The 19,726-nt window shown below is 44.3% G+C and overlaps 1 protein-coding gene and 1 long non-coding RNA gene across 8 annotated transcripts in view; one reads left to right on the forward strand and one right to left on the reverse strand.

The window, feature by feature from the left end:
* Nucleotides 1-19,726, forward strand: part of LOC132835788 (uncharacterized) — a 65,244-nt gene that overhangs the window by 23,275 nt on the left and 22,243 nt on the right. The gene's annotated exons all lie outside the window — the stretch shown is intronic.
* LOC132835787 (sphingosine 1-phosphate receptor 2-like) overlaps nucleotides 13,216-19,726 on the reverse strand; it is a 69,419-nt gene continuing 62,908 nt past the window's right edge. For all 5 annotated transcript variants that reach the window (XM_060854854.1, XM_060854853.1, XM_060854851.1 and 2 more), the window contains one exon: nucleotides 13,216-16,389. In XM_060854854.1, coding sequence (XP_060710837.1) covers nucleotides 15,192-16,271 — 1,080 coding nt within the window. In that variant the 5' untranslated portion in view covers nucleotides 16,272-16,389 and the 3' untranslated portion in view covers nucleotides 13,216-15,191. The remainder of the gene's footprint in view (nucleotides 16,390-19,726) is intronic.

Consider the following 19,726-nt stretch of genomic DNA (forward strand, 5'->3'; position numbering starts at 1 on the left):
GTCGCTTTTATTATCCTTCCCCTCTCACCCTAAACCTATGCCCTCTAGCTCTGGACTCCCTGACCCCAAGGAAAAGGCTTTGCCTATTTATCCTATCCATGCCCCACATGATTTGAGAAACCTCTATGAGGTCACCCCTCAGCCTCCAACGCTCCAGGGAAATCAGCTCTAGCCTATTCAGCCTCTCCCTATAGCTCAACTCCTCCAACCCTGGCAACATCCTTGTAAATCTTTTCTGAACCCTTTCATGTTTCACAACATCTTTCCCATAGGAAGGAGACCAGAATTGCACGCAATATTCCAACAGTGGCCTAACCAATGTCCTGTACAGCAGCAACATGACTTCCCAACTCCAGGGAAACCAGCCCTAGCCTATTCAACCTCTCCCTATAGCTCAAATCCTCCAATCCTGGCAACATCCTTGTAAATCTTTTCTCAATCCTTTCAAGTTTCACAACATCCTTCCGATAGGAAGGAGACCAGAATTGCACGCAATATTCCAACAGTGGCCTAACCAATGTCCTGAACAGCTGCAACATGATCTTCCAACCCCTGTACTCAATTCTCTGACCAATAAAGGAAAGCATACCAAACGCCGCCTTCGCTATCCTATCTACCTGCGACTCCACTTTCAAGAAACTATGAACCTTCACTCCAAGGTCTCTTTGTTCAGCAACACTCCCCAGGACCTTACCATTAAGTAATTGATAAGATTTGCTTTCCCAAAATCCAGCACCTCACCTTTATCTGAATTAAACTCCATCTGCCACTTCTCAGCCCATTGGCCCATCTGTTGTAACCTGAGGTAACCCTCTTCGCTGTCCACTACACCTCCAATTTTGGGGTCATCTGCAAACAATACCTCTTATGCTCGCATCCAAAGCATTTGTGTAAATGACAAAAAGTAGAGGGCCCAGCACCGATCCTTGTGGCACACCACTGGTCACAGGCCTCCAGTCTGAAAAACAACGCTCCACCACCACCCTCTTCTACCTATGAGCCAGTTCTGTATCCAAATGGCTAGTTCTCCCTGTATTCCGTGAAATCTAACCTTGCTAATTAGTCTCCCATGGGGAACCTTGTCGAATGCCTTACTGAAGTCCATATAGATCACTGCTCTGCCCTCTTTGTTACTTCCTCAAAAAACTCAATCAAGTTTGTGAGACATGATTTCCCACGCACAAAGCCATGTTGACTATCCCTAATCAGTGCTTGCCTTTCCAAATACATATACATCCTGGCCCTCAGGATTCCCTCCAACAGCTTGCCCACCACCGACGTCAGGCTCACTGGTCTATAGTTCCCTGGCTTGGCCTTACCACCCTTCTTAAACAGTGGCACCACGTTCGCCAACCTCCAGTCTATGGCACCTCACCTGTGACTATCGATGATACAAATATCTCAGCACAAGGCCCAGCAGTCACTTCTCTAGCTTCCCACAGAGATCTAATACCTCTAAACCAAGAATAGACCTATCAATATTGTCATGGGACAAAGGCAAATAGATGAGACTGATAGGTGAAACTGAGATAAAATAGGTTTTTCCCTCTTTTTGGCTCCCTCACCACCTTTTGCATACTCAGGCCAGCAGGGTAGTCCATTTGAACTTGACTGGCTTGGTCATTAGTAATACTGAAGGTACTGGACCTTGAACCCCTCCACCCAGAGTGCATTCTTCACCCTTGTTACCCACATAGCTTCCTCTAAATGGTGCCCCAACATAGAGGAGTACTGATTCATAATCAGGTGTATGAACAGGAAGGGTTTGGAGAGATATGGGCTGGGTGCTGGCAGTGGGGACTAGATTGGATATCTGGTCAGCATGGATGAGTTGAACCGAAGGGTCTGTTTCCGTGCTATACATCTCTATGACTCTAAGTGGGACGATTAGGTGGTAATCAGAAAGGAGGTTTTGTTGCCCATCTTTAATCTGGTGCCGTGAGACATCATGGGGTATGGAGCCAATGTCTATGGCTCCCAGGGCAACTCCTTCCTTACTTATACCTTTGTGCCATCACCACTGTGGGGTCTGACATTTTGGGACATAGATAGGATAAATGAATTGACAAAAGTCTGGCAAATGGAGTATCTTTTGAGAAAATGTGAAATTCTTCACTTAGACAGGAGGAACAATAAAGAAGTCCATTACCTACATGGTGAGATGTTGCAGAGTTCTGAGTTGTATAGAGATCTGGGTTCCGAGTGCATGAATTGCAAAATGGTTAGTATGCAGGTTATAATGATTCCTGAAGAAGAGCTTATGCCCGAAACGTCGAATCTCCTGTTCCTTGGATGCTGCCTGACCTGCTGCGCTTTTCCAGCAACACATTTTCAGTATGCAGGTACAGCAAATAATAGAATTTTATCATTTATTGCAAGTGGAATTGAATGCCAAAGTAGAGAAGTTATGCTTCAGTTTTACAGGGAACAGCATGAATAGTGTGTATATTATTGGTTTCCTTATTTAAAGCAGGAAATGAAAATGAATTGTTGACAGTTCCGAGGAGGTTTACGAGATTGACATCTGGAATAAGTGAACTCTCCTATGAAGAAAGTTTGGACAGACTGGGCTTGTTTTTACTGGAAATTAGAAGAGTGAGGGATGATTTAACTGAAGTATATAAGATTCTAAGCCATCTTAACAAGGACTTGGAAGTGATTTTGCCTGTTGTGAGTGAACCCAGAACAAGACACGCCCCATTTAGGACAGAGATGAGAATTTGTTTCCTTAGAGGGTTGTGTGATTTTGGAATTGTCTGCCTCAGTTGGTGGTGGAGGCAGGGTCATTGAATATTGTTAATATAGAAAAACAGATGCAGGGGGAGGCCAATCGGCCTTCGAACCTGCACCACCATTCAACATGATCACGGCTAAACACAAAGTCTCAGTATCCCACTGTTGCCCTCTCCCCATCCCCTGGATCCCTTTAACCACTAGGGCCATGTCCACCTCCTTCTTGAATATAAGTAATGAACTGGCCCCAACAGCTTCCTGTGGGAGAGAATTCCACAAGTTCACAACTCTCTGGGTGAAGAAATTCATCCTCATCTCAGTCCTGAATGGTTTACCCTTTATTCTTAGACTGTGGCCCCTAGTTCTAGATTTTCCCAACCTCAGGAACATTCTTCCCACATCTAGTCTGTCCAGTCCCCTCAGGATTTAATGTTTCTACGAGACTCCCCCCTCATTCTCCTAAATTCCAGTGAGTGCAAGCCCAGTCGATCCAGCCTTTCTTCATATGTCAGTCCTGCCATCCCGGGAATCAGTCTGGTGAACCTTTGCGGGACTCCCTCAATAGTGAGAATGTCCTTCTTCAGGAGACCAACACTGCACACAATACTCAAGGTGGAACTGGATAGATTCCTGTCAGGGTAGGGGAATGAAAGTTTATTGGGTGCAGATGGAATGTGGAATTCGAAACACAAACAGATCAACAGCGTTTTTAATAAATAGCGAAGCAGGCTTGAACAGCCAAGTGGTCTATTTATGCTCCTAATCAATATTTTCTTAATGTTCTGATCAGATTAAGAGAGTCCAGGATGTTTGTTTTAGCAGGTGATCAGTTCTAGCAGATCTCAGGCTGAGCAATGCTGGAGTTTGAAATTGCTGTCAGTGCCTCTAGCCTGAGACTGAAAAATAAAACTATCTTGAGTTTTTACTTCTGATCATACTCACTAGAAAGTGTGCCTGCATCCTGTCATTAGACTCTGGTCTCTGGACCGTAGGCCTCCCTTCACTGGATTTTGGTCATTGGACCCTGAGCCTCCCGTCACTGGACCTCAGTAGCTCCAGACCCAGACCCTCCTCTAACTGGACTTTGAGCCTCTGGACTTTAGCTCTCGGATTTCCCATCTCTGAATTCTGGTCACTGGACCCTGGGACTCCTGTTACAGGACTGAACTTCCAGTCGCTGAACAACCAATGATGCTATGCTGCTGTTGCTCCTATCTGCTTAGGGGGAGGTGTCATGATGTGACAGTTAATCAGCATTCACTGAACAAGAATGCTTGGTTGTGGTCGAACCAGAGGGTATTTGGGTTGCTTCTGTTTCCTGGATCAACAGCTTTTTACCAGGGTGTGATTTTGCAGGAAATGTCAGATTCTCTCAAGTGGAAAGGAAGCTGATCATGATGCTCATGGCTGTCTTCAAATAGCTGCTGAGATAAGTGTCAGCCTATTAACCTTGCTCTTAGTAAGAATATTAAGTACTCAGAATAGTGTACATGTCTTTCCACGCAAAAATGAACTGACTCACCATTTAATGACAAAGCAACAAATCTGAGAGCTCAGTGTGCAGTAACACGGGGCACAGCCACGGTACACATGGAAGGCACTGTCAAATTAGTGCGCAGTATGAGGATTCCAGGTCAAGACCAGTCCCCAGTGTGAGGGTTCCAGTTCATGACCAATGCCCAGTGTGAGGGTTCCAGTTCATGACCAGTCCCCAGTGTGAGGGTTCCAGTTCATGACCAATGCCCAGTGTGAGGGTTCCAGTTCATGACCAGTCCCCAGTGTGAGGATTCCAGTTCATGATCAGTCCCCAGTGTGAGGATTCCAGTTCATGATCAATGCCCAGTGTGAGGAGTCCAGTTCATGACCAGTCCCCAGTGTGAGGGTTCCAGTTCATGACCAATGCCCAGTGTGAGGATTCCAGTTCATGACCAGTCCCCAGTGTGAGGGTTCCAGTTCATGACCAGTCCCCAGTGTGAGGATTCCAGTTCATGATCAGTCCCCAGTGTGAGGATTCCAGTTCATGACCAATGCCCAGTGTGAGGAGTCCAGTTCATGACCAGTCCCCAGTGTGAGGGTTCCAGTTCATGACCAATGCCCAGTGTGAGGAGTCCAGTTCATGATCAGTCCCTAGTGTGAGGATTCCAGTTCATGATCAGTCCCCAGTGTGAGGATTCCAGTTCATGATCAATGCCCAGTGTGAGGAGTCCAGTTCATGACCAATGCCCAGTGTGAGGGTTCCAGTTCATGACCAATGCCCAGTGTGAGGGTCCCAGTTCATGATCAGTCCCCAGTGTGAGGGTTCCAGTTCATGACCAATGCCCAGTGTGAGGGTTCCAGTTCGTGACCGGTGCCCAGTGTGGGGGTTCCAGTTGATGATCAGTGCCCAGTATGAGGATTCCAGTTGATGATCAGTGCTTGGGAATGAGGGTTCCAGTTCATGATCAGTGCCCAGTGTGAGGGTTCCAGTTCATGACCAATGCCCAGTGTGAGGGTTCCAGTTCGTGACCAATGCCCAGTGTGAGAGTTCCAGTTCGTGACCAGTGCCCAGTGTGAGAATCCCAGTTCAAGACCAGTGCCCAGTGTGACAGCCCAGTACCTGACCAGTGTCAGGGCCCCAGTAACTGTCTAGTGCTCCAATGTTCCCTTTCCATCAGCATTAAAACACCTCTTTTCCCTCATTGGCTATCTGTTGTTTCTGTAAACTTATGCCTGAGAATATCATGCAAACTGGTGTCTCATCTCTAACTTATTTCCAAAGACCTATAGTTAGTAAGTTCGCAAATGATACTAAAATTGAAGGTGTAGTGGACAGCGAAGAAGGTTACCACGGATTAGATTAATTAGATGGGCCCATGGGCTGAGAAGTGGCAGATGGAGTTTAAATTAGATAAATGTGAAGTGCTGCATTTTGGGAAAGTAAATCTTAGCAGGACTTATAGCCTTAATGGTAAGGTTGTAGGGAGTGTTGCTCAACAAAGAGACCTTGGAGTGCAGGTTCATAGCTCCTTGAAAGTGGAGTCGCAGGTAGATAGGGTAATGAAGAAGGCATTTGGTATGCTTTCCTTTATTGGTCAGAGTATCGAGTACAGGAGTTGGAAGATCATGTTGCGGCTGTACAGGACATTGGTTCGGCCACTTTTGGAATATTGCATGCAACTCTGGTCTCCTTCCGATAGGAAGGATGTTGTGAAACTTGAAAGGGTTGAGAAAAGATTTAAAAGGATGTTGCCAGGGTTGGAGGATTTGAGCTACAGGGAGAGGCTGAACAGGCTAGGGCTGGTTTCCCTGGAGCATTGGAGGCTGAGGGGAGACCATACAGAGGGCATAGGTTTCGGGCGAGAGGGGAAAGATATAAAAGAGACCTAAGGGGTAACTCTTTCATGCAGAGGGTGGTACTTGTGTTGAAAGAGCTGCCAGAGGAATTGGTGGAGGCTGGTACAATTGCAACACTTAGGAGGCATTTGGATGGGTATATGAATAGGAAGGGTTTGGAGGGATATGGGCCGGGTGCTGGCAGGTGGGACCAGATTGAGTTGGGATATGTGATCGGCGTGGACGAGTTGGACTCAAGGGTCTGTTCTGTGCTGTACATCTCAATGACTCTATGACCTCAAAACTATGAACTTTCTTATTCATCTACCACACTCCTGCAGTCTAGTTGGGTGGCACGGTGGCTCAGTGTTTAGCACTGCCGCCTCACAGGACCAGGGACCCAGGTTTGATTCCCCTCTCAGGTGACTGTGTGGAGTTTGCACATTCTCCCCGTGTCTGCGTGGGTTTCCTCTGGGTGCTCCAGTTTCCTCCCACAATCCAAAGATGTGCAGGTCAGGTGAATTCGCCATGCTAAATTATCCATAGTGTTAGGTGCATTACTCAGGGTAAATGTAGGGGAATGGGTCTGGGTGGGTTACTCTTCAGAGGGTTGGTGTGGACTTGTTGGGCCAATGGGCCTGTTTTTGTACTGTAGGGAATCTAATCTATTTCTCATCTGATCGGAATATCATGATTTATGTCACTTTCTCATCTGTGGGTCAGAGTTCACACATCAAGGTTGGGCTTGTCAACTTTAAACAGCCTTTGGGCACTCTTGTTAATTACAACAGAATGAAGAAATAATTAGATCTTTGAGGTGATCAGAATCGCCGCTGAACCTGCCCAGACTTGGAAATTCTGAATTCAGTGGAAGTAACTTAAGATTCAAATCAGCAGCAGCCCACGGGAATTCAAAAAGTTCACAGATGTCTGATTGATAGAGCGTAACAATGAGTCAGCGCTTGCTATTTAACTTCTTTCATTCAACCATTTCCTATTTCAATGTCAGTGCCTTTTCATGCTTGCACGGCTTTGCTGCTTCAAGTCACGTTCTACTGCTTCACTTCCCTGTATCTCACACAGGGAACCTTCCTTCTTCAGAAGTTTGTAATTTCATCGCTGAGGTCAATCATCACCGGTCAGCCATTTAAGTTCCAGGCCATCTCTGCAGGAGTTCTTCAGGGTGGATATTTTCTAATTAATCTGTGCAGAGACGTTATTTCAACACCCTAGAGCATGTGGGATTTGAATCCAGGACTCTTGGTCCAGAGATATGGACACTACCAATGCACCACAAGAGCCTCAATTTCCTGGGGTATGGTCCTGGACCCAACCATCTTCAGCTGCTTCATCAATGACCTTCCCTCCATCATAAGGTCAGAAGTGAGGATGTTCACAGATGATTGCATATATTAGCACCATTCGTGACTCCTCAGGTACTGGAGCAGCCCCTGTACAAACATAGCAAGATCTGGACAGTATCAAGTGGCAGATAATATTCACTCCACACAAATGTCAGGCAATTACCATCACTGACAAAAGTGAATGTAACCATTTTCCCATGACATTCAATGGCATTACAACACTAAATCCCCCACTATTAATATCCCGAGGGTTACCATTTACTGGAAACTAAATTGGATCAGCCATATAAATACTGTGTCTACAAAAACAGGTCAGATGCTAGGAATCCTGCAGCAAATAACTCACTTGTCCACTATTGACAAGTCACAAGTCAGGACTGTGAGGATTATTCTCCAGTTGACTAGATGAGCACAGCTCCAAGAACACTTGAGAAACTTGACACCATCCAGGACAAAGTTTGTAACATACACACCACTTTTAAAACATTTACTCCCATCATTATCAATATACAGTGACCGCAACTATTTACCAAAACTTCTTTAACAGCATCTTCTAAACCCATGACCTCTAACACACAAAAAAAACAGGAACATCAGATGTATGGGAACACCACCACATGCACGTTCCCCTCCAAGCCAAATACCATCCTGACTTGAAAGTATATCAAAGGGTCAACATTCTGGAACTCCCTCCTTAATAGCATTGTGGGCATATCTACACCGGCTGACTGCTTGGTGGTGATCCCATGTCCTGCTGGATGGTAATGGGTTTGGAGCTGCAATCTAAGGAGTTGACTCTGGGTCTGGATTCACAGGTATATCAGACCAAGTAGGGATAGCAGATTTCCTTTCCTGACATATTCCAGTAAACCAGTTGAGTTTTTACAATAATAAACAATGGTTTAAGGATGATCATTAGACTTTCAATTCCAAACATTTTTACTGGGCTCAGATTCCACCATCTGTTGTACTGGGAATCATATCTATCTGTGTCTCTGGTTTAGTCCAGTCACATTGCCAGTAGGACATAACATTGCTAAAGATTGAGACTCATCAGTCTACTCAGCCAGTTGCCTAGGAAGATGTAACATGTAACAGTGTGTTTTACGTAGGCCATAACTAGCAATCTATCCTGGGCCAGAGGCTATGACTGTCCTAATCCATGGACCTGAGCATATCATCCAGGCTGACAATGGAGTGCAATGCCATAATTGTTTGTTGTCTGTTGTACTGTGACTTTGCCCACTTTTTTCAGCTTGGAAAATTATAGAGGCATAGGCTCAGTGCATTTCTGGAGGGAGTGTTGCATCACTGGAAGTGACATCTTTTGTCCTTTAACAAAGGCCCCCTCCCATTAATGTAAAAACATCTTGTGGTGTTGCTTCAAAGAATTCTCACTAATGTTCTGGGCAATGATTATCCTTCAAGTAACATCACAGAAAGAGATGATCTGAGCTTGATCATGTGACTGTGAGAAAACTGGCTGCCATATTGATATAAAAGGAAAGTGCTACAGATGCGAAAGATCATAATGAAAACCAGTAAGTGCTGGAGAAACTCAGCAGGTCTGGCAGTATCTACGGAGAGAGAAGAAACTCCACTGTGCCAAAGAAGTCTCTAGGCTCGAAATGTTGACCATTTCTCTCTCCACAGATGCTGCTGGTGCTGCTTAATTTTTGCAGTAGTTTCTGTTTTTATGAGTCACTGCATTTCCTGGTGTCTTCATTTTAAAACTCATTGATGGTGAAGGTCTCTGGGAACATCCTACAAGTGTATAGAAGCTGCTAATACTAATTAGATCATGGAACTCAAGTTTGTATTTCACGTTTTGCTCCCAGCGATTGCTGGAATAAGACAAAGGAATGAGTTTTAGTTTATTATAATGTCCAGTCTCTCATATGCAGCATTGAGATCAGAAAGAACCATATAAACTATTTTGGAGAAATGTAGTCACAGAAGTATACTCAGAATTTACGGCAAACACAGACATTGCTAACAAAACTCAGCAGATCTGGCAGCATCTTTTGGAAGAAAGCAGAATTAACGTTTTGAGTCTGATGACTTGTCATCAGGTCTCATTAGACTCTTCATTATTTTCCTGACCACCCCTGCTTTCAGCATTGTAAATAGTTTAACCTACCTGGCATTCCCCAAACCAATCAATTTTTTAGCAGACCCATCATAACCCCAAATTATCTGTTACGTTGCAGTGCTACAGATTTACAACATGGCAAATAGTCTTCCTGGGGAGCCAATGACTGAATTCTTGACAAGTCTGTAGAATTTGGTGAAACACTGTGAGTAGGGTCAGCATTTTAGGAAATGTCAAAGGATCACTTGGTTTGTAGAATTAATAATATTGTGACTCAAAGGATCTGGACCTCAAGAAAGCCATAGAACTGGCCCTATTCCTGCAAAAATATTGGAAAAAGGGGTCAGGAGCATCAGGGGTCCATAAATGGTACTGTCTTCAACCTTGGACAATCCCCATCCCCCAGGTGGGTCATACTCACAGCTCCTGTTTGGTGCTGAGTAACGGCGATTAGAGTCAAAGGCTGTGAGCTTCTAGAACAATACAGTCAGAGGCAAGAACACCCATCTGTGCTTGTGGTTGTAGAGTTCACCCCAGACAAGGTGAAATACGTACTGCCCAAGCCGTAGCCACCTCAAATCAACCTGAAGATGAGGAATTGTTACAACTAAATTGCATCACAGCTCCCAAAGTGTTCCCAATTAAGCTCAAACTCCAGGTAATTGGCCACCTGCAGACGTGAAGGTAGACATAGATGCCACTGTATCTATTGTTGGGGAGTGAACCTTTAGGAAATTCCAAAGGGGAATCTTCGCTTTAAGCCTGCAAGGCACCAGGGCTAGATTGGCCACATACACTGGGGAGCCACTCTATTATTATTGGGACCACTGTAACCCCAGATAGACGCAGGCAACAGACAATCTGACTGCCCTCAATGGTAATGAAAGAATCAGGTTCCAACTTTTTGGGAGGGGACTGATTACAGAAAGTCTGCCTGCATTTGCCAACAGATCTTAAAAATGGGGACTGCTGAGCTATATGAAATCATTAAGAAGTATCCCAAGGTGTTCGAAGAGGGCCTCGTGAAGATAAAAAGTGACAGGGCCAAGGTCTATGTACCCAGAGGTCCAACTTAAATTCTCAAAGGCACATACAGCCCCCTATGCCCTATATACCAAAGTAGAGGCTGAATTGGAACGACTAGAGGAACTTGGCATTAAATGCTTGGTATAACTTTCTGACTGGGCCATGCCAATAGTCCCAATTTTAAAACCTGACGACTCAGTTCGCCTCTGTGAGGTGTATAAGCTAATAGTCAACAGAGCTTCCTACTTAGACAGATACTTCCTGCCACACAGACAAGACTTGTAGGCAAAGCTGGCTGGAGTCACATATTTTCCAAAATGGATATAAGCCATGCCTTTCTCCAACTGCAGTTTGAGATATCATTCAGGAAATATGTTAATATTAAAAACTCAGAAAGGTCAGTCTGAATACGCTCACTTGCCTTTTGAGGTATCTTTGCCTTATGCCATGTTTCATAGTGTCATGGAGAGCATCCTTCAAGGGGTGTCCAATCTGGGGGTCTATCTGGATAACATTTTAATCTCAGGAATTACTGCAATGGAACATGTGGAGAGTTTGGAGGAGGTCTTACAGCATTTTTCTGAGGCTGGCATCTGGCTACAAAGGGAAAAGTGTCTGTTCTAGGTAAACGAGGTAACATACCTCAGATACAGAGTCGACAAAGGTGAACTGTACCCTCTCAAACAGAAGGTGAAATTTATAAAATGATGCTCCAATTCCGAGGAATGCAATGGAGTCAAAGTTTGTCATGGTTTTGATAATTACAATGGGCAGATACAGTCAGCATAAGGAACTTTGGTGACGGCTCTCCAGGGACCCCATCAGTTAAACTATAAAACAGGGGGACTGGTATTGTACATGGTCGAAACTGGGAAGAAGATCACAAAAGGAAAGAAACCACATCGACTGGCTCCAGCAGAGACTATCCACAGAGGTAGCTGCTTTGAGGGACAAATCATCAAAGTCAAGACGCTTGCAGTGGTTTCCTTAATGGTCTTCACAGGAGAAACTTTCACCTTATTATACACCCCCAACTAGATCTGGAGAACAACAGAATGGAATCATTATCACAGAGGTGAGGGGTTCAATTGGACCCAGAAGGGGAGGGATGTGATGACCCATACAGGCCCATTGGAGAATCACTAATTAACCTCCCTGTGCAGTTTCCTTGGCAACAGGCAATGGCCTGCCGAACTGGAACTCATCACTTGGGCCCTTCATTAAGTAAATCAAGGGTTTTGTTTTGCTGATGCAGTGGTAGCATCCCTACCCCTGAACCGAGAGGCCCAGTTCAAGTCCCACTCACTACAGGGGAGTGTAATAAAATCTCTAAACAGGTTGAATAGAAAATGAAGTTAAATTAAACAAAACTTTATAATGTGGTAGTGTCCCTACCCTTCCACCAAGAGGCCAGGGTTCAAGTCCCACCTGCTCCAGAGGTGTGTAACACATCTCTGAATAGGTTGTTTAGAAAAATAGGTTAATTAAAGAAAAAACTAACAATTATAAACTTAAACAAAAGACTCAGGATTGTCATGTTTGCCACTGTCTGCCCAACCTCCTCAGTTATGTTCCTGTCACTGGAGAGGGAGCATTCATCAATGCTGTCAATGCCTTCAGAGAGGTGGGGACCATGGGGTTACTTGACTCTCCAATTCAATTTTGTCTTAGACTCTTCCCACTCTCCCTACCCTCCTTCACTTTTGGTGGTTCATGTTGGCCATAATGGGCTTTGCATGTAAATATCTAGTTGGCTATGTGGGTATTTTACTGGCAGTGGTTAGTGTTTAGAAAGGAAACGAAAATAAAACAAGTCATGCTGGCTTTGGAGCTGGTGAAGTCCTCCATGGTGTGTGATAGTACTTCAGGGTATATAAAATGATAAAGTGGACCTGTGGTGCAGTGATAATTCCCTACCCCTTAAACCAGGCCACCCAGGTTCAAGTCTCACCCAGTCCAGATGTTTGTCATAACATGTTTGAACAGGTTGTTTTAAAAAAAAGCATATCATCCATTTGTCTGAGCTATCTGTCCCAGGCTGGAGCTGGCCTCTCTATGCCATGAGTAGTGGCTTTATTTGGTGTTCAATAATAAATGATGTTCCAATTAGGCTTCCTGAGCAATCACAGTTTTAGATCTCTGTTTTTTTTTGTTTTATCTTACATAAGAGTTGATGGCTTTGGATTGAGTGAGTAATTTCTTCCTAAGCACAGCTGAGATGTTAGTCCCCTCGGCCAAACACACACACTATCTCTTCCCCTGTCCCCATATTTGCATGAAGCTTGCACAGTTTGATAGATATTATCAGGTGCTAAGTGATGTTTAACTTGCTCGGCAATTTCTAGCCACACTCACTGAGGTTTGAATCTTGCATAAAGTCAAAGCTCTGACTGTAGGAAGAAAACACAACTTGGGAATAATCTTTTAATGTCAGTCAAAGAAAGGGGGGTAAGAGGAGTTAGGAGGGAAAGAGAAACAGAAAGAGTAAATGTGGCATAATGCATAATCACTGACAGTGTCAAATGAAATCCAACTCCAGTCTTACTTCTTATGCAGTCTGCACAGGACCCAGCAAAGTGACTCCAAAACCTTATTTTGATTCCATCTTTCTGGCAGAATCACAAATTCTGTTTGTGAACCATCTATTGGAACAGTTCCTGAATCAGAACCTCAAAAACCAAGGCAGAATTTTTGTTTAGAAAAGGTTTATTTTCTGTTGGTTAATTCTCAGTGAGCAGCCATTAATCATTTCTCGTACCGTTTAACATTCTATATTTTGAGTTCTGTACATTGACATTTAGACATTTAACAATGCCAATCCATTGCTGGATTCTGCTGTAGTGTTGCCACTTAAACATTTAAACTAAACAACCAAATTAATTTGACCTTCATTTAAAGGAGCAGCCTGACCTGCTGGCAGCTTCAAGACACTGAGTGTCTCTACATCTGGGTCACGTTCTGTACGTTCTCCACAATGATATCATGATGGAGAATAAACCAGATGCCGTTTGCACTGCCGTCCAGGATTCTGCCCAGCTCCTTTTTGCTGTTAGTATCATAACTTGGCTTTTTCAAACACTGATTGGTTACTGCCTCCATCACTTTGTGAAATGTAGGCAACATAGCTCCATTAAACTTTTATATTGGAGTTATTTTCACAAGAAAGAGAACTCCTGCACATTTATGGAAACTTACACAATCAACAGTCATTGTCCAAGTCACTGAAGCTGGTCTCCAGAGCCAGGTGTCAAATTTGAACTGCGCAAGGCCAGAGCTGCTGCATCAGTCTGAGACTGGGCCTGAGGCTCTGTGACTCACATGCAAAGTTCCACAACTCCCTCTGCATGTTGGTTGGGAGGTGCTGACTACATGGAAATTTCAAACAGCGGAAATATCCCGTGGAAACTAATCACAATATGTTTTGATATTAAACAGTTTCTCACAGCGTGACACATATCAGTGACAGAGATCAAAGTAAAGGCAGCAGTCAATGCCCAAATTACAGAATTTATAGAAACAAACCTAATTCTAAATGATGTGTGAGCCAGTTTAAAATATAACAAATAGAATTTTAAACATTTAAGCTGGAATTGGCCAGCAGACTTGCATCTTTTAGCTACACTCATCATGTAAGTAATAGTTTGCTGAGTTACAAAATGTCAGTGTCAAGGTGTCAAGTTATCATCAAGGTGATAGATAGCCCCTAAAGGGTCCAGCTTATGCTCCTAATATAACTGAAACCAAAACCTGGCTCATAGAAATCCTGCTGCTCTCCTTCCTCTGCTGTGTTAACGTGAGGGGAACAATTTCACTTTCCCACTGTAATGTTGCTGCATTACCATTACCAGTGGGTACTATGCAGGGGGCACAGGACTAGGCAGAGCAGGCCCTAGGTGGGGGACATTGCTGCTGGGCAGCAGCTGTGCTACTATACAGGGAGCACAAGGCAATGTTGATTGGTAGGACACTGCTGCTGGTCACAGGGCAAAGCCCCAGGCAGGGAAACCTGCTGCCACCACTGGGAACAACATTATATATGGAAGTGGCATTCCCTGGAGGTCAGGTCTAACACTAATGTAGCATCAGAACAAGAAAGAAGAGTTTGTGATGATGCTCCATTAAAATTGTTGTGTGTGCCTGCATGCCTCAAAAATATTTTTTTTCTCTCCCTCCAGCCACCATTTGCAATTGCAAATAGAATGGAAACGTGATCCTTTCTGAGAATGGATTAAGGGCAGACTGTGTCCTGTAAGCTCTGTTATTCAGCATTGTCTTTAGTTGTGATTTCCAGCAGCTTGGCTCACAGTTTCTGTCCACGAGACTCTGCAAACTCTGTCGTGCAGCTCAACCGTTGGTTACTTTGTCAGGTGTATTCATCTCTGATTGGCTGCTGCTAAATTGTTATTGTGGAGAGTAAAATAAATCCTATGGGTCAGTTGACTGGTTGCCATTGGATCATACAGTGAAAGGGGTTAGATTGAGTCTCACATCCAACTTGCTCATCATTTGTTGACCTGAGGTCCTCTTGTGACAGCGGATATTGTAGGCTCAGGGACTAATCATGCACGTGTTTGTCTCTGTGGCAGGTAAGTGTGTGGAGTGCACGTGTCGATGGTGCATGGTAAGTTACTCAGCACCATCAGACCCTTTTGCAGCATAGACATTCACACAAATGTTGTGCATTCTGGCATCGTTGGTGAGTCTGCCATCTTGTGTTTATGGTAAGACCGGTCCAATGTACTGGTGTGGCGAAGACTAGGGAAGCAGCTGTCAAACCTGGCCTTATTCTCCATCATGGAACAGCAACACAGGATGCGGAGAAATGCTCTGCGCATGTCCCTGCTCCTCAGAGTGTAAATGATGGGGTTCATAGCAGAGTTGAGTGTAGATAGGGCCAGGAAGATTTCTGCTTTGTGCAGGATCTTCAAATTGCTTTCTGTGTAGGCAAAGTCCAGCAGTAACATGATGAAGGTGGGTGCCCAGCAAATAATAAACACACCGAGCACAATCGTGACTGTCTTTAGCAACGCCAGGGTCTGTGGAGCCGCAGTTTCACAGTGACTAGATCGTACAATCAGATAAATCCGCACATAAAGGATGACAATGGACAGAAGGATGATGCTGAGCAGGGTGATACAGAACAAAATGTAATTCTTGGAGAACAGAGGCAGCACGGTGGAACAACCATTTACATGGCAGAGGCAGTTCCACCCCATTACCGGCAGCCCACCCAGCAGCACAGAGGCAATCCAACAGCTTCCAATCAGTAAGCACATCCGAGTATTCTTGTCACCGCTGTAGAGTTTGACTTTCACAATGGCTGCATGCCTTTCAATAGCAATGGCCAACAGACTGAGGACTGATGCAGCCAATGCAACAAACATGGTGCCCTCACGGATAAACCACTGCAGTGGTGTCAGCTTCATGGTCTGGCTTCCCGAAAACACAATGTTGAAGATGTAAGCAATGCCCGCAAACAGGTCCGAAAGTGCCAAGTTTCCAATGAAATAAAACATGGCTGAGTGGAACTTCTTATATCTGCAGATGGCCACCAACACCAAAAGGTTTTCAAGGATGATGAAAGAACACAAAATGATGAAGACAACAGAGGTGACACTCAGGCCTTGTGACTTATATTTCGGGTCTGCAAGTTTCCCAGTGTGGTTATAATGGAAACTTATTAACTGCCTGTTGTAGTAATTATTAAAGGAGCCCTCAGACGCGGTGCATAGTGGTTCCCCCATTTCTACAGAATTTGCTGGTTGCAGTCAACAGTCGATTCCTTCAAGGGCATAATGTCTCTTAACACCACGTTGGAGGCCCACAGGTTTGACAGGATTCAAGAAGGGCTATTGTCATCACCTATAGGAATCAATAAAGGAAAATGAGGTAGTTAGTCACTGTTATGAGAAACAAACATCACAATAAAAGGTCATAGTGAGGATGGGGAAGGGCGGGGGGAGGGGGGGTGGGGGGAGCCCAAGAAAATGTTGGCAGTTTTCTTTACTGCCCCTGGAACCCAAATTATCCTCAACAGGACTTGCTAAATGATCTGTTTGCAGCACAATATTATTGGTTCAACTCATCGAAAGAATACATCCTGCTGGACATGCTATTATTAATTCAATAACTAGCAGGGAGTTACAGTAATAGAGACAAATCTAAATCTCTTCTTAGTCACAAGGTGACCTCAACTCAGGTCTCAGTCAACCTGACTCCCAAACTAACCCAACAAGCAGAGTTTCTGAGATAGTAAAGTTGCACCAACTCCATCAGGCATGTGCACTGGGACTACACTGGGCAGGAGGAGAAGTGGTGCATATGGGCATGAGCTAGTTTGGTGCTGCAATGGGATGTAAACAGGAATGGGTTTGCACTGGGACATGAGGAAGATTGGTACCACAAAGCAGCAGCAGTGGGATTTTAGCTGCATCCATGCATGAGCAGGATTGATGTGCAGTGGGGACATGATTGGATTGAAACTGCACTGGGGCAGGAGTAAGATATGAGCAGCATAGATACTGAGTTATGAGCATTGCATGAGTTCAGTCTGAGAATCACAGTCACCGAGCTGAATAATATACAATGCTCTACATCATATACCAAGACTGCACAGAGAACCAACTCTGCATATTTTCAAACTTTCAAATGGAGGCCTCCATCTATTCCGCCTTGATTCCCATCCCTGGGATTTGTCCAGTCCAATAATCCTCACTCTGGTAAAACTACTCATTCATGGCCTGGTGCCAGTAACTGAAGGCAAACATGCTGTCCTAATATCAGAAAGGGATTAGGGGGTCAGAGTATTAGAAAGAGGACTTTACTTTTAAATATTTGATGGGGTAGGGTAGAGTGGAGTGGGGGTCTGTGTGGAGTAGTACAGATTAATATGTAGCATCTTGCAATCACAAAAAGTTTATCAATTCATCTGTTGAGTAATTCAAATTTTATATTTTCAATTCAAAATGTGGATGGTAGTGTGAAACAACCCATTCCCGCTCATACTCCTGATTTCTCCTGCAGACACTCGCTGCCCTCCTCCTCCCTACACTCCCTTCAATTTCCCCATACCCCCCTCCCCGATACTCCCCACACTTCCATTACCCGATATTTCTGCAAACCCTCCCTCAATACTCCCCTGTGCCCCTCCCACTAAACTCCCCGCACTCCTCCCCTGATACTCCCCGCACTCCTCCTACTAATCATCCCCACATTCCTCCTGCTGAGACCCCTCACTAGACCTTGTTATTAACAGGGTTTATCGTTTATTCGCACATTATCAATTTACTTCATTAATATTCAGTCTCCAACTCTATCCATCCACTATGTAGAAACAAAACACTTGATGTGATAGTCAGAAAAGGTACGTGGCAACTCCAGCCTACCCATTGCTCCTCCTGGCCTTCACCTTGGATGCCAGGCACCAACATCTCAGGCATACTCCATGGTAAGCAGATGCAAGCACCCTTTGTCCACAGTTGCTGACGTCCAACATATAGCAGCTTCTGATTCATCTTGGCAAGCTCCAAACCACTTATGGTTCTGCATTTTAATGTTACACTTTGTAGTGCAATGGCAATTAGTGCAAGGGCACTTTACATGCAGGGACCCATCTCACAGATTGCACCAGGTTACAATGACCTTCCTCCTATAGGGCAGGCATTTCTCCAGATGGACTGACCCTACTGGCAATCCTAAATCAAACCAGCAAGGCCCAATGCTATGGCCCACCCCGAGAAGAGGCTGAGCCTCTACACCATGCCATCCAACCAGGACCTCCAGGTCCCTGCCTGCAAAGTAGGTGCCTATTTCCTCCCACCTGCCAGGTTTGGAGCGAATGCCACAAACTGCACAGGGCAGCTCTGGGCACAACAGCCTTTTAATAATGGCACTGCCACCAGCGGTACTGCTGATTCCCAGCAGTGGTGAGCATCTCCATGTATAGTGAATGGTAGAATTCTGCCAGTATCAAATGAGAGGGGTACCATAGAGATGAACTAGGCAGTCAATAAGGTAAGCCTGCAGTGACAGTACAAGAAAACTCACTAGACCTCATGGAGAGAAATCTCTATGAAACTCCATAAAAATGACAATTTTCCAAAATATGACAAAAATACAACTCTCGGTATCTGGATACATGTAGCACTCATAACAAAATAAATAATTGACTAGTGTACATTGTAAAATAAATACCTTTGGCAGCCATTATGGAGGTAAGGCTTCACGAAGACAAGGATTGAGTCTTGAATATTAAGGATATATGATATTCAGGATGAATAGGAAGCTCCGTAAAGATGAAGGGGTAACACTGTCAATTAAGAATAGCACTAATGCCATAAAGATGATTTTAGTTAGGAGATCAAGATATAGATTTGGTTAGAGTGGAGATAAGAAATAGTTGAGGGAAGAAGTTACTCATGGGAGTAGCTTATATGCCCCCGAACAGTAACCACAGTATGGGACACAGTATACAAGCAATATTGGGTACCTCTAACAAAGGGACAGCAATAATTGTGGATAACTTTAATCTACATATCAACTGGAAAATCAGATTAGCAATACAAAAAAAAGCTGTGAATGCTAGAAATCAGAAACAAAAACAGAAATTGCCAGAGAAACTCAAGACTTCTGAAAAGGGTCACTGGACCTATATCCACAGATCTGCCAGACCTGCTCAGTTTCTCCAGCAATTTCTCTTTTCTGTCTATTCAATCCCTTTTATACTAAATCCCATTAGCCTTCTTGATTAAATGATGTGGAGGAGCCGGTGTTGGACTGGGGTGGACAAAGTTAAAAATCACGTAACACCAGGTTATAGTCCAACAGGTTTATTTGGAAGCACTAACTTTCGCACTGCTCCTTCATCAGGTAGCTGTGGGACAGGATCACAAGACACAGAATTTATAACAAAAGATTTCAGTGTCATGCAACTGAGACGATATATTGAACAAACCTAGATTGCTGTTAAGTCTTTAAAGTTTGAGAATGGGTTTTCAGTTCATTAATAAGTAAATCAGAACTTGTTTAAGTCACATTGTCAAGATAACTTAAGGTTTTATAGAAATGGTGAATCTCAGCTCAGACAATACATTAAAGGTGGGAGGTCATTGAAGTCATTCTGCGTATCCACGAGGATTCTGTTCCTGAGAACCCCCATGAGTGATGAAATTTGCAAATGTGGAATTGGATATGTGGGTTT

This window comes from Hemiscyllium ocellatum, chromosome 45, assembly GCF_020745735.1.
Source record: "Hemiscyllium ocellatum isolate sHemOce1 chromosome 45, sHemOce1.pat.X.cur, whole genome shotgun sequence".
Classification (NCBI taxonomy): domain Eukaryota; kingdom Metazoa; phylum Chordata; class Chondrichthyes; order Orectolobiformes; family Hemiscylliidae; genus Hemiscyllium; species Hemiscyllium ocellatum.